General features: G+C 33.5%; 1 protein-coding gene across 2 annotated transcripts in view; it reads right to left on the reverse strand.

The window, feature by feature from the left end:
- The window catches only part of LOC106789292 (MICOS complex subunit Mic60), a 28,208-nt gene that overhangs the window by 8,369 nt on the left and 6,466 nt on the right, over positions 1-13,373 (reverse strand). For both annotated transcript variants that reach the window (XM_014753381.1, XM_014753380.1), the window contains one exon: positions 11,979-12,207. In XM_014753381.1, the coding sequence (XP_014608867.1) occupies positions 11,979-12,207 (229 nt within the window). The remainder of the gene's footprint in view (positions 1-11,978; positions 12,208-13,373) is intronic.

Below are 13,373 nucleotides of genomic sequence, written 5' to 3' on the forward strand. Positions count from 1 at the left end.
AAAAAAAAAAAAAAAAAAAAAAAACATAGAAAAAAAAAAATAAAACTTAAAAGAAGAAAGTAGTATATCCCTCGAGTTTTGTGATCGCACCTGTCGCGTTTAAATATTTTCTCAATATTTCGATTTCTATATCACTCTCACTCTCGTTCTCACTTTCTTTCTTTATTTCTTTCTTTCTTTCTTTGTTTCCCCTTTGTAGATGAAAACGCATGGGTTGTACTATATTACTATTACTACTACTACTACTATTCATCCTTGGAATGAGATTCTACAGCCAGTTTTCGAAACGTTCCACGATCGACAAGCGTAACGATGCGGTCGACTCTTGACAAAAGGACCGATTGCACGCACCCCGAAAACGCAAATCGATTTCCCTTTCCCTCTAAACCCCTTCTCTTCTACATACAATCCCCTATCTGTTCCCTTTTCCAACCCCCGTCCCCTCATCCACCCACTTTTCTTTCTATCTCTTTTTCTCTATTCCGTCGTAGTGGTGTAGTCAACGAAAAACAAGAAAATAAAAATAAAAAAAAAAAATAAAAAACACTTAAACGTTCGCGAAGTAAACGATTTTCGTTGCTGCGGAAAAAAAAAAAAAAAAAAAGAAAAAAGAAAAATTCCAACTAAATTCGCTGGGAGGATTGGGTATTTGAAATTTTGCGGTTAAAATAGTAGAAATAGAAATAGAAAAAATAAAAAAGAAAGAGGAAAAAGATATTTCGTATTTTACTTTTTTCTTTTCTTTCGATAAAGTATTTATTAGACCACACAGCGTGTGTGTGTGTGTGTGTGTGTGTGTGGATATTTGTTTAATGTATTGTAATTATCATTAAAATTGATTTCTGTAAAAACTATGCACTTCTAGTGTGGTAGAGTACAGTTTTCTTCTCGTTTAGATTGAAATGTAAACGTTAGAATACAATATGCGTTTATTTAGCAATATTTTTTTGTCTTTTTTCTGTAATAACAAATTCGTACGACTGATACAATAGTTGGGGGATCGATTTGAAGAAGATAGAACAGGAGAAAAGTGTTCGGGACAGGGACTAACATAAGAGACGAGAGTGGAAAAAGTTTCGAAATGGGATGTTGAGTGGTAAAGTGACATAACGTCGATAAGTATCCCCCTTTTTTCTTCTCTACTTGTTAACGTGTATCCACTTTCAATATATATATATATATATATACACGTATACAAATACATATAGACGTTGAAACAAAACCCCAAAAGATAAGAAAAACAAAAAAAAAACACACAATAAATAAAAAAGAAAAAACAAGTAGAAAATAAAAAGTATCGAGTAAAAATTCATATTTTTTTCTTTTTTGTTTTTTTTTTTGAAAAAGGAACTTGAGAATTGTATCTTTAAGCTCTTGTCGGATGTATTACAGTTATTTTTCTCTTTTCTTTTTCTTTTTTACTTGTTTACTTATGATAACAAATGCTTATGTTACATGCGTAAAGCTATCAATCTCTCTTGTTATACACGTAGTATTATCCTAACTATACATACATACATACATACATACGTATGTGTATATTCTTTTCCTCTCAATTTTATCGTGACATTGTGTACAAAAGGGTGGGAATAAAAAAATAATATAAGGAAGAGGAAGAAGAAGAAGAAGCCGCGTTTGTTTGACATATTGGACTAAACGTGGAAACGAAGAAACGGACATTATCGTGTAAACGGATATCCTACTAAAAGCTTCCGTCCGTTTTACCTTCTTACTATCCAAGAAGACGACGAAATCCCATCTTCTCCATGGACGACGTGGTCCTAAAGGAAAGGAAGAGTGGCAAAAAGGGATAAGTTTTTAAAGGGACGTCCCGTATCAAATCCAAAAGCATTTCGCGTTACGTTTGTGTTTCCCAAAAAGGACGGTGGAATGTGGGGAGAATGTAGGAGGTGGAGGGTGGTATGGATCTCAACACGTTGTCAAACAATCTATGAGATCTATCCATTAGTCTATAGAACCTTAAATACAAATATTATTAATACTATTTGCATATAAATTCAGAACCATAACCATCGCGCTGCTGGTTAGTTGTGCGATATCCCTAAACCGATTTAAATTGTCGCGGTGTGTGTGTTCGATCAATTTTTGTGTTTTTTGTTTTTTAATTAAAATTTTTCTATAAAAATAAAAAAAAAACGAACGGCCTTAGAGAGACGAAAAATAATAATAATCAAATGTAAAATCAAATAATCCACTCAAAATATTACGATCCTTTGTAATAGTATATAACTTTTGGGATGGTGGGTGAACTCGGGTGGGGACTCCAATTTTCTGGTCCACTTATTTTTCTTTTTTTTCTTTTTTTTTTTTTTACAATCTTGGCGTATTCAAGCCGTTGCACATTCACTTGTATTAGATTTATATTTATAAATATGATATACATACACGAGTTTATAAAATCTTTTTATTTTTTTTTAATTTCGATCAGAATTTAAATCACACAACCCAAAAAAAAGAAAAATACTTTAATTATTAAATATATAATTTATTATTAGATCTGATATATTAAAATAATATCAATCAACGAAAACAATCGCACTAATAATAAACTATTCCATCTCTACAAAACACTTCAGTTAAAAGTATTCAGCACTCAAAGAGTTGAGAGGAGAGAGAGAGAGAGAGAGAAGGAAGAAGATATAGCAATCGTTAAAAAGAGATGGAAAAAACGACAATTCCTTCGATATTGGCCAATCAATCAGGACACGTAAACGTCGGAGGTTGGGATGGTATTTGATTTTTCCCTCGTTTTCAAGCGGACCCAGCCATTATCCTCGTAGCAACGATTTATCCAAACGGCCGTCAAAATTTCGAATGTGACAACGAGTGTTACCTACATACGTGTTGGTAACACATAGAACGACGAATAAAAAGTCTACACCGTGTGCGAATTTACCATTCCGTGGAAAAAGGACGTCGAGAAATATGATAAAAAAAAAACAGAAAAAAAAGGAAAAATTAGAAACGTCGAGTACGATGACCTAAACTTTTGTACCTATTTATAATCATCCCTCGTTTAAGTATTATGTTCAATGCTTAAGGAAAAATCTGTAAGAATTCTTCTGTTTCTCACTTCATTGGAATGCTCTTTGCATTGATGAGAATGCCGATGAATTACTAGCAATGGCGGATTTCCGATTATGACGGTAACATATCTATATCGGTGGCTAGTTGCTGATTAAATCGATATATCGTTGAATTTTACGAGAGGAAATATCAACAGGAGATAAAATCTGTTCGGAAAAAGTTTGAATAAAAATTTCAATGAGATTCCATACACGCCTCTGTATGGGTTATATTATACATGTATATAGATAACCTCTGATGTACGCAGTTTATCTACAAAACAGAATACCTAGCTCGAACCGCTGATCTATGTATAAATGAATGAATGTATGTATGTATGTATGTTTGTATATATATATATATATATATATCCTATCGTATATGATGTTACTCGTTTCAGCAAAATCTCCTCACAATGGGGGTGCGGGCGTATGTATCGGGCTAACGTCAAGTAAAAATACGCTCGCACTTTCCGTATCGCTAAAATTCACGCGGATCAAAATCTGGCTGTGCTTTTTTTGACCCGAGATATCAAACGCGGAGGATATATTATATATATTTTAGAACGAAAACCGACATTACGTTGAGCTGCGGATCAAATAAAATTCCGTTCAATAAAAACATTCCTGTCAATTTGTTTTTCCAAAATTTAACGCGTTACATGCTTTTTTTTTCTTTTCTTTTCTTTTTTCTTTTCTTTTTACATAGGCATATGCATGTAGTGTTTACGTGAAATAAATAATGTGTGTCCGGTTTATTTGTTTCCTGTTAACTTTTAAAAATCGTACTACCAATCAGGGCTCGGGCTCGCTCAAATTTAAGCTCATCGATAAGCTTGAAAGATTAATGGGTATGAATAAAATCTGTTGTTTTTTTGGGTTGTGTTAACTACTGGAAATATGCCTTGTAAATTGATAAAGAACAATTTAAATGATCGTTATATTATTTAAACGTATCGAAAAATATAAAGAATATATTATTTTTTATTAACTAACACCCCAACCCCCCTACTCGCTGTTTATTCAAATTCAAAAGCAAAAAATTCAATTCAATTTACGCAGCTGCGTAATAGAAAATTGCGTAACATTGTCACGTTTATTTAATGAGGATAAATGTTACATTGGATACAGATCTAATTTATAATTAATCACTTATGAGAGCAACGATTATATAATATATTTGTATTAAACAAATTCGCAAATGAAATATCGTAACGAATATCATATTAATGCAATTTTTTTTTTTTAGATTTTCTCATTTCCGTAAAATAAAAAATTCTATTAAAATATATATATATATATATATGTATATAGATGAATAAATAGATGAAGGTAAATGGAAGAGATCAAGAAAGTTATTTAAATTCTACGAAGAGATCGTTTGAAAGGAAATGAAAGGAAGTAATACGATCGATAAAGGAAATGTAATCGGATAAAAAGTATCTTGAAAAATCGAGCAGTCACGTTCTTTTTATACGTTTTAGTCCACACTCACCTACCGCAATAAAAGATACTTCTCCTTTCTCTATCTTCCTTTTACTATATTTTTTTCTCCTATCCGTTTTCTTTCTTAAGATATCGTACCTCTCACGAAACTTCGATGGACCAACTTAGCTTTTCTCCCGTGACCTTCGATGGAACGATCGGTATCTCTTGAGAAAAAGTAAGTAGGACAAAAAAAATTCTCACCGGTGGATTTCCACCATCGAAAGAGAGAAAGAAATAGAAAAATAAAAAAATAAAAAAAAATAAAAAAACATTAAATGAGTTTCCTTCCGCAGATAAACCGAGTTCGTGTGTCTTTGCTCTCGTACCGTGGTGGAATTCTCCAAAGAATTTCTGTGAACTGTCGTATATCGGGAACATTGAAAATAAAAATGATGGGAAGGGGGAAGTAAAATAAATAAGAAACAAAGAAAAATATACGAGAGTGATCGGGGAATTTCTTTTCTGTTTGGAAAAATTATTATAATATATATATTGAAAAAAGGAAATTGTATTATTACACAATTAAAATTAATAATAATAATAATAATAATGCATAATAAAATAAGATAAAAATATTAACGAATTTTTCTAGAGAATATATTTATCATTTTCTGAATAAGTATATAATAACGATTGTTAAAGTCCTGCTGATCGGTAAGTTGTGAACTAGTCTGACAAATGAAGTACCATTACTACTTATTGAGAATGATCGACACGACATCGATACTCGAAACTATAACGAGTAGGTACGTACAGTCGATGGGCATCGATAATTGATGTATACTGTTAGGAAGCGTACTCCAAAATGCCAATGACACGGGCACATATTGCGCTGACCTTTGGCACAGAAATCGCGTAACTCATTAAAAACTCGTGATACCATAAATCATAAAGAGAAGACAGATCTAAAGCAAGTGACGACGCCAGTGGTAAAGAATAACAGGGAGTATACGTATTCCCAGTTTCTATCAATTTTCTCCTATCGTAATTCATAATAAATCAATTTATGCATTTGCGTACACATACACACATTTATATATATAAATGCGGTCAAGTCCAGATAACAAAAATTATGAAAATAAATCTTTTTCAATATGCATTGCGGTTTACAAAATGTTTCATTTCTTAATTAAATCGGCAGAGTATATAAAATCTTGTTTTCAAATGGTAAGCTATATGAAACAGGACAAGATATGTACAGGATGTGCAAATAAAAAAATAAGTATTTATTGGGACACAATAGAGTAGTATTTTAAAAAGCTTAAAATTTTCACCATTTGCCAGGTGAAAAAGATAGAGAAAAAAAAACGAAACAACGATTAAATCTTTTATAATTATCCTATTAAAATTTATAAAAAATCATAACATATACACAAAAATGGACTTAACCGCATTAGTTTCTAAGCCAACTCAAATATATATATTAGTTATTTTGTTCATTTTTTTATTTCTCTTTCTCTCTTTCGCGATACTTATGGGGCTTGCTTGCTTTGGTGATATTTGCAAGTCGACGTACAAAATCCGAGAACGTCAGGTTGCTCCTCTTATTTCTTTTCTTCGCGGTGTCGGCCGCGCATAAATCTTGTTAAGAGTTTCTAAGTACCTACTACGAGGGAGAGTTTTAAAGCTGGGGAAGATGAAAAAGCGAGAGAAAAAAAAAGAAATAGGGAGAAAGAAAGAGACAGAAAGAGAAAGAGAGAAAAATAGATAGAGAAAGAAGGAGACGTATGCGAAAGCAGCTAAACGAATTTTGACGAGAAAATAAATAACGATCTTTGAAATTCGTAAACTGAGCTGCTTTTCAACAACTTCTCTCGATTTCTTTTTTTTTTTTTTTTTTTTGAATACGTAAAAAAATAACTTAAAGTATTTCATCGTTGGGTAGATCATCCTTCATTTTTTTTTTTTTTTTTTTTTTTTGGTCTCGCTTTGGGTTTTTTCCCTTAAACGTCAAGAAAGTATGAAGATGGGAAAGAGAAAAATGAATGAGAGAGAAAGAGAGAGAGAGAGAGAGAGAGAGACTGCAAAGGACAAGAAGACAGGGGAGGAGAATTTCATAACCCCAAGAGGGGACTTGTCAACGTGATCTTAGGTATAGCTGGGGCATGTAATAAACTTTGCCACAAGTTCTGAGAGAATTATCCGAACATTCAAAAACTTTCAACCAAGAATCGAACCCGTAACGATCAAATCTGCGCTACAATATCGCACACTCTCTCTCTCTCTCTCTCTCTTCCTCTTCTCTTTCTCTCTCACCCTACTCACACACTTAAACAGTGTTAGTTGCTTATTCGGTTGCCTTCGTGGCAAACTGCTTTCCGATTCGCTAAGTTTCCGAGAAACATTGAAAATGATGCGATAAACTCTCCTCTTTGCCCCCCTTCTTCTTCTTCTTCTTCTTCTTCCCCTTTTCAGACAAGTTTTAGCTTATTCGTATCTATTGTTAGCCTTATTGTTCAGAATACTGAATGATAAAAACGTTTAAATTAAAAACGATTGAGAATTTTTCCACTGACTTAATACTATCGCGAGATAATAACAAAATTATTAACGAACGATGTAAAAATGTATGTGTGTGTGTGTGTGTATGTTTTTTTCTTTTCGTACAAAAAGTATTTCAATCAAAAGATTTAATTTCATTATTTATCCAATCGTCAGTCCCCTTTTTACCATCAACAATTTGATTGTTCACTTTATTAAGTTATTTCTCACACGGTTTTCTCGAGTTTTCCACTAGACTGCCGTTTTCATTGTCATCGTTGACCCGTAATTCGAGAAACCTGTCACTGACACAGCAAAACGAAATAAAAGGAGAACACAGCAGCAGCTTTATTCGATAATATATTTTTCGTAGACCCACAATTGCCAAAGCAGTATCCTACTTTCTTACCACCGTCGCCATCGATGTTGTTGTCGTTGAACGTAAAGAAAAAGGAAGAGAAAAAAAAAAAAAAGGGTAGAAGGGTGGTGGAGTTGAAAAAGGATGGGGGGTGAGGGGGTTAGTCGTAGCGGAGGATGAAAGGGAGAAAAGAAATATATCAACTTGATTTATGGCATTTCTAACGTAAAATCTTTTCACAAAATTACATTGCGAGAATGTAAGAAGAAAATGATCCTACAATGTTTCCATCTTAACAATGCTTCAGAGATATACAAATTGCACGAGTTATAATTGACGACGGGCGTTGCATACATTAGCTACTCGTCGACGAGCTTGTAAAATCGTGATTCGACGATTTGTGCTGCTTTATTACCCCCAACCACCCCATTCTCCTCCCCCCATCCCTCCTTTTCTCTTTCTCTCTGTGTGTGTATGTATGTACGTATATCTATTTGTTTCGTTTTATACGTGTTTCTCGGCGTTCGCCTTTGTCCCTTTATCTGGCTCAAACTATCGGGGGAACTATAAATTTAGAGCTTGCTATTTGGTAAGGCCACCCCTGGGTGCCACTATTACGTATGTATATCCCCTCTCTCTCTCTCTCTCTCTTTGCGAATATATTGCTAACGTTTTTATCATTACGTCCAGACAACCCCCGACAAACTCATTTACGAGTTAACCTGATATAGGTGGTACATACTGTGTATCACCTCGTTAATAGCGGATTTTAAGCTACTTCAACTTATACTCATTAACTTTCCTATTTTCTTTTTTCTTTTTCTTTTTTTTTGTTTCTTCTTCTTTTTTTTGTAATGAACGTTAAACCATTTGCAATTTCATATCTTTCATTATACCTTATTAAACATCGAAAATGTAAACGATAGTGATGACCATTAAAAACTGTGATGATTTGCGTTGCGTTTGATTACTGAACGAAGGAAGTAGTAATTATCCAGCATTAGTCAGACAATTTCGAATATTGAAAAGTCAATATCTTAAGAATTATTATACTACGTGATACTCTCTGAATCATCTAACATTTATTATTTGCAATAGTATTTCATGTATTTTAATAGTATAAAAATAATATTTTAAAATTGTTTTAGTCATACAATTATAATCTATTAAAGAAAATAAGCAAAATTTAGGAACAAAAAGAAGAAGAAAAAACACAAATGTATATCATTAAATATAATTATAATTTTAAAGAATACATATTGGATATTCAATTTTCTGTTAAATGTGGTAGAAAATTTGTGTGTAGAAGTAAGAAAATGTACACTCTTTTCTCGATTTCATTTATTCAATTGTTTTTCTCCCCTTATCTTTTTCTACTTTACTGTATTCTCTCATTGGAGTATTTTTCGTTGAAAGAAAAAAAGAAGAATAAGATCTCCTCCAACCCCTTCTCTACTTCTCTCTCTCTCTCTCTCTCTTTTTATCTCGTTCCATTCTCTTTTCGCTATCAACATTGTTCTCCTCCACCTATCCTCTTAAATGTACACTCACTTACCTTTCTTCTACCATCTTCTACCATCCACACTCTTTTCTCCCAAGGGAGTCGGAGATCTTTACTTTACTAACTTCTAGCCACGACCTCGTTCGCGAAAACACCTTTGCCAATCGTTAAATAAAGTTACGTCATTCATGAAATTAAATAGAAAACTTTCAGTAAGGTAACAACTTCAGATATTATTCTAACGAGCCATTTTGTATATATATATATATATATTTCTTTATCTAACAACTAGTTATATTCCATTTCATTCCTTCCCTTATTTTTTTTCTCAGTTTCTAGATTTTTCTCTTTTTTTTTTTTTTGGTTTTTTTTTTATATACACACAACCTCCTCTTCGTTTCGTTTAAGGTTTCATTGAAGAGAACAGAAAATCGTGTTAATTCGCTAGAATGAGGATACGAAAAAGAAATCGTTTGTATCGATAAAAAGAAAAGAAATAATAATAAAAAAAAAAAAAAGAAGAAGAAGTTAAATCTAACTAAAGTAAACACAATAAACGAATCTATCTTTCTTTATATTTATAGAAATGAAAATAGAGAATAGAGAAAAATTTGGAACAAATGGCAGGACAACGAAAAATTCGCAATCACGAATTTCATTTTGAACGAACTATAATACGTGTAATATGAAACGAAATTTTCCAAAACGTATGAAACAAACCGAGCAGATAATTATACCAGAAAGTAATTCCCAGTTTTTTTTTTTTCTTCGCGGTCAAAATGGAAAAAGAGAGAAAAAAATATATGTAATGGGTAAAATAGTAATGGGTACCGGTTCACCGAAAAAAAAAAAGAAAAGAGAGAGAAAGAAAAAAGAGAAAAAAAATGACGATTAACTTGCTCGTAAATCTTCGTCTACGTTTATCTCGCCGTTTAACCACCCACTAAGGTATTTCAAAATTTCCTTCCGCTGTCGTAACCACAGCCGGAAGTGATAGTGGGTGGTGGGAGAGAAGGAGGCAAAACAGGAGGAGGAGGGGCAGGAGGAGGAGGAGAAGGAGGAAGCTGGAAAGTTAAGTTTACGGTAGAGAGAACGATCGAACCGTAATCGTGATTAAGTAGTATAAACCCTAAATACCCCATTATATAGTAAAACATATTTTTCATTAATACGAACAAGGGATAATATTTATATGTTCAAATACACATTTTTAAATACGAGCTTATGTTTCTACGAATAACGATTAAAATATTACTATATTATTACTCTCGTATTTCTTTGACTTATTATAATATTATTTACAATTATATAAATTAAAATGCAAAAAAAAAAAAGAAAAAAATAGAAAATAAAATAAAAATAAAATGACGTAAAACGAATATGAATTAGAGATACGCGAAATTCAGAATTCTCGAGGGGAGTGGATACTTAACACGTTCACCTCAAAAGTACCATTTATAATCATGAGACTTAATCTCTCCTGACGGTTCAGGAACGATAAGCGATTACCGATGAGAGTGTCGGCACTGTTATTGAGCCCGACTTAAGTTAATCCGTATTAAGCTTCGATCAACGATTCCTAGCCAAATAAAACTAGCAAGACAAACTACGTAACTAGAAAGATGGATAGTTAGTAAAAGGAACTTGCCAAAACTTCAAATCAAATCAAATCAAATCAAATAGAGGAGGGAGATAAGTGAGAGAAGAGAATGCGATCAATTTGTGAACGGTTTCGCACGAGAATACTAAGATAATTCTGTGAACATAATATTTGATTATTATCCAAAATGAAATCAGAGTATCAATGTATAGAATATCGTAATAATTAACATTAATAATTGTCGTGTGAACGTTTTTTCATTGGTGTACACTTAGATTCAATATTTAGCATGTAAGTATGTAACATATCATCATCATATATATTTTCAAACGCGTATATAATATGCATACTCGCGTGAAACCGGCATTACTCTTTCTCTATCATTCTGTCCTTTTATTTCTCTCTTCTTCTAACTTTTTTTTTCTTTTGATGCCAGTGTCACACGACGTTACAATACTTAAGGTGCCTTTTTGTCGTTGTAATTAAGCGCCACGATAGGGTATAATGGAAAGTAGCGACAAAGGGAAAAGCATGCACACGTCGTCCGTCCTTGTTTCCCCAAGTAAGCACGTAGATTTTACTCGTTGAATACAAAAGGATACACCCCTTTTCGGACATTTACTTACCACCAAGGATAGTGGATTAGAGAGAAGCTTTCGCGAGCTTCGTCGGATGACGACGCGCGAACTTTCGTCGAGTTTTATCGCATACAACCGTTCCCAATTTCTCTACTTCTATTTTCTATTATTTCCTTTCTGTCCCTTTCCTTTACACCTGTCACTATTTCTTTCTTTCTTTTACACAGAATAAACTTTTATTTATTTCCTTTATTCAATCAAATATAATTCGAGACTGTATGTAATTTAGTAACAACGATTTATATGAGAAGACGATTAAAAACAAAAAATGAAATTTATTATAAAAATAAAAGTTCACTTTTTGACGATCGATAGGTATCATCTTTTTTTCTTCCTCTTTTCCTATATATTTCTCTCTCTCTCTCTCTTTTTCTTTAGACCTATCTCCATTTACAAAATTATAGCCGACAAAGTGCACTCTCGTATTCGGTCCACGTTACGTAATACCATAGACGAATCGTATATCTACGTGACTAATTTTGATATTCGATGACGTTACTACTAGAATAATATCGAGACAGGTATATAGATGAACAAATGTGTTTGGTGTGTGTGTAAAGGAATGATTGGAAGATGATATAAATACGGATCGATGGTGACGATCAAAAGCATAAGATCAGTTAGAAGATTGACAATATATCGAAAGTGTTTTTTTCTTTTCTATCCTCAATTTCTTTTTCATTGTTTGATATATAAGTTGGTGAATCAACCGGAATCAAAAAATGATCACCGATAAAATATAACTCGTGTCAAAAGTAAATAATAAATGAAGATATTTCGATTGGAATGGGAATATATAATATATCGTAAAATAGGTATCACTCACCTTTAAGAGCAGCTTCCAAACCACGTAACCTGCCAACGATCGGAGCTTGCTGAGCCTTATATTTCATTGCTTCTTCTTCGGACTGTTCGCTCAAAGCACGTTCCATTGCTCTGATCATTTCTTTTTCTTTCACCGAAAGAGCCTCTTTCAAATGATCGACATGGATCTGCGAATGTAACTTCAGCTCTCTTCTTAATTCCTCGTCGAACTTTTGTTGTTCCATTAGTAACTAAAAAAAAAAGTAGAAGAAGACAAAAAAAAATAAGATATCGATCAGGCTATTAAGATCTGACATTTCTTTATATTTAATTAACTCGAGTGATAAAAATAATATAATACGGCAAGTATAGATATAAACTTCAATGATAATCATGAAAGATGGTTTCTAAAAGATTCGGTTCGTGAGACATGGAAAGCGCAAAGAAAACGACCTACCAACAACGTCTTCAAACACACACACACACACATATATATATATACACAGAGAAGTAAAGTATGCCAGTCAAGTGTCGAAGCATTAGCGTAATGAGACTTTGATTAATTACCCGCACTTAAGGCTTAGCAGAAGCCGCCCTGATTGGGAAGTGACCCAAGTCTCGAAGGTCTGATCTGTCTGCCCAGTATCTCTACCTCTCACTCTCTCACCCTTATATTCTCTCATACATACATATATACATGCATACACGCATACATTCAACTATTACCTACTTTCACGATCTCCGACTCTCTTGAGTTCCCTCTCTCTCTCTCTCTCTCTCTCTCTCTCTCTTTCTCTCTCTCTCTTTCTCTCTCTCAGGGCATGTCGTCTTCTGCCTGACGTATTTTGTATGCGCTCAACGCCTACGGATCCTTGTTCCTGAATCCAGGACTTGGAAGAGCTTGCGAAAGCCCACTAGCACTTCGCCTCTATGTGAAGAGACGTTGTGTCAATAATTAACGCACCACTGATCCGACAACCCGAGTTTGTGTGTAGCCAAGTGAACTATGCTTCAAGCGAGACAAAGATAAAGAGATAAAGAGAAAGAAAATCCATGGTTTTCTCTAACCGTCGATCCATCGAATGGTGGTTCAAACGAAAGAAAAAGGAACGAAATTCGACAGCTTTACACTACTCTGCTCTGTTTTACTGTCGCCGTCTCTCTTTCTCTCTCTTTCTTTTTCATCGGAACATCTATTATACTATATGCCAACGTTAACGTTTCATCCTAAATCCCTGCGGACAAGAGAACACGAAAACGCGTGCCAAGTCCCATCCCGTTTGCAATTTTAACGCTATAATTTATAACCCTTATATGCTTTAACGCGGTTACGGGAAGAACCCGCAACCTTAAATATTTCCTTACGCTTAGGATTCTTGGATTATTCCAATATTTAAGATCGCTGACCTTCGTCTTA

The sequence above is a fragment of the Polistes canadensis genome, unplaced genomic scaffold (assembly GCF_001313835.1).
Source record: "Polistes canadensis isolate GaletaPanama2010 unplaced genomic scaffold, ASM131383v1 scaffold_175, whole genome shotgun sequence".
Taxonomy (NCBI): Eukaryota; Metazoa; Arthropoda; class Insecta; order Hymenoptera; family Vespidae; genus Polistes; species Polistes canadensis.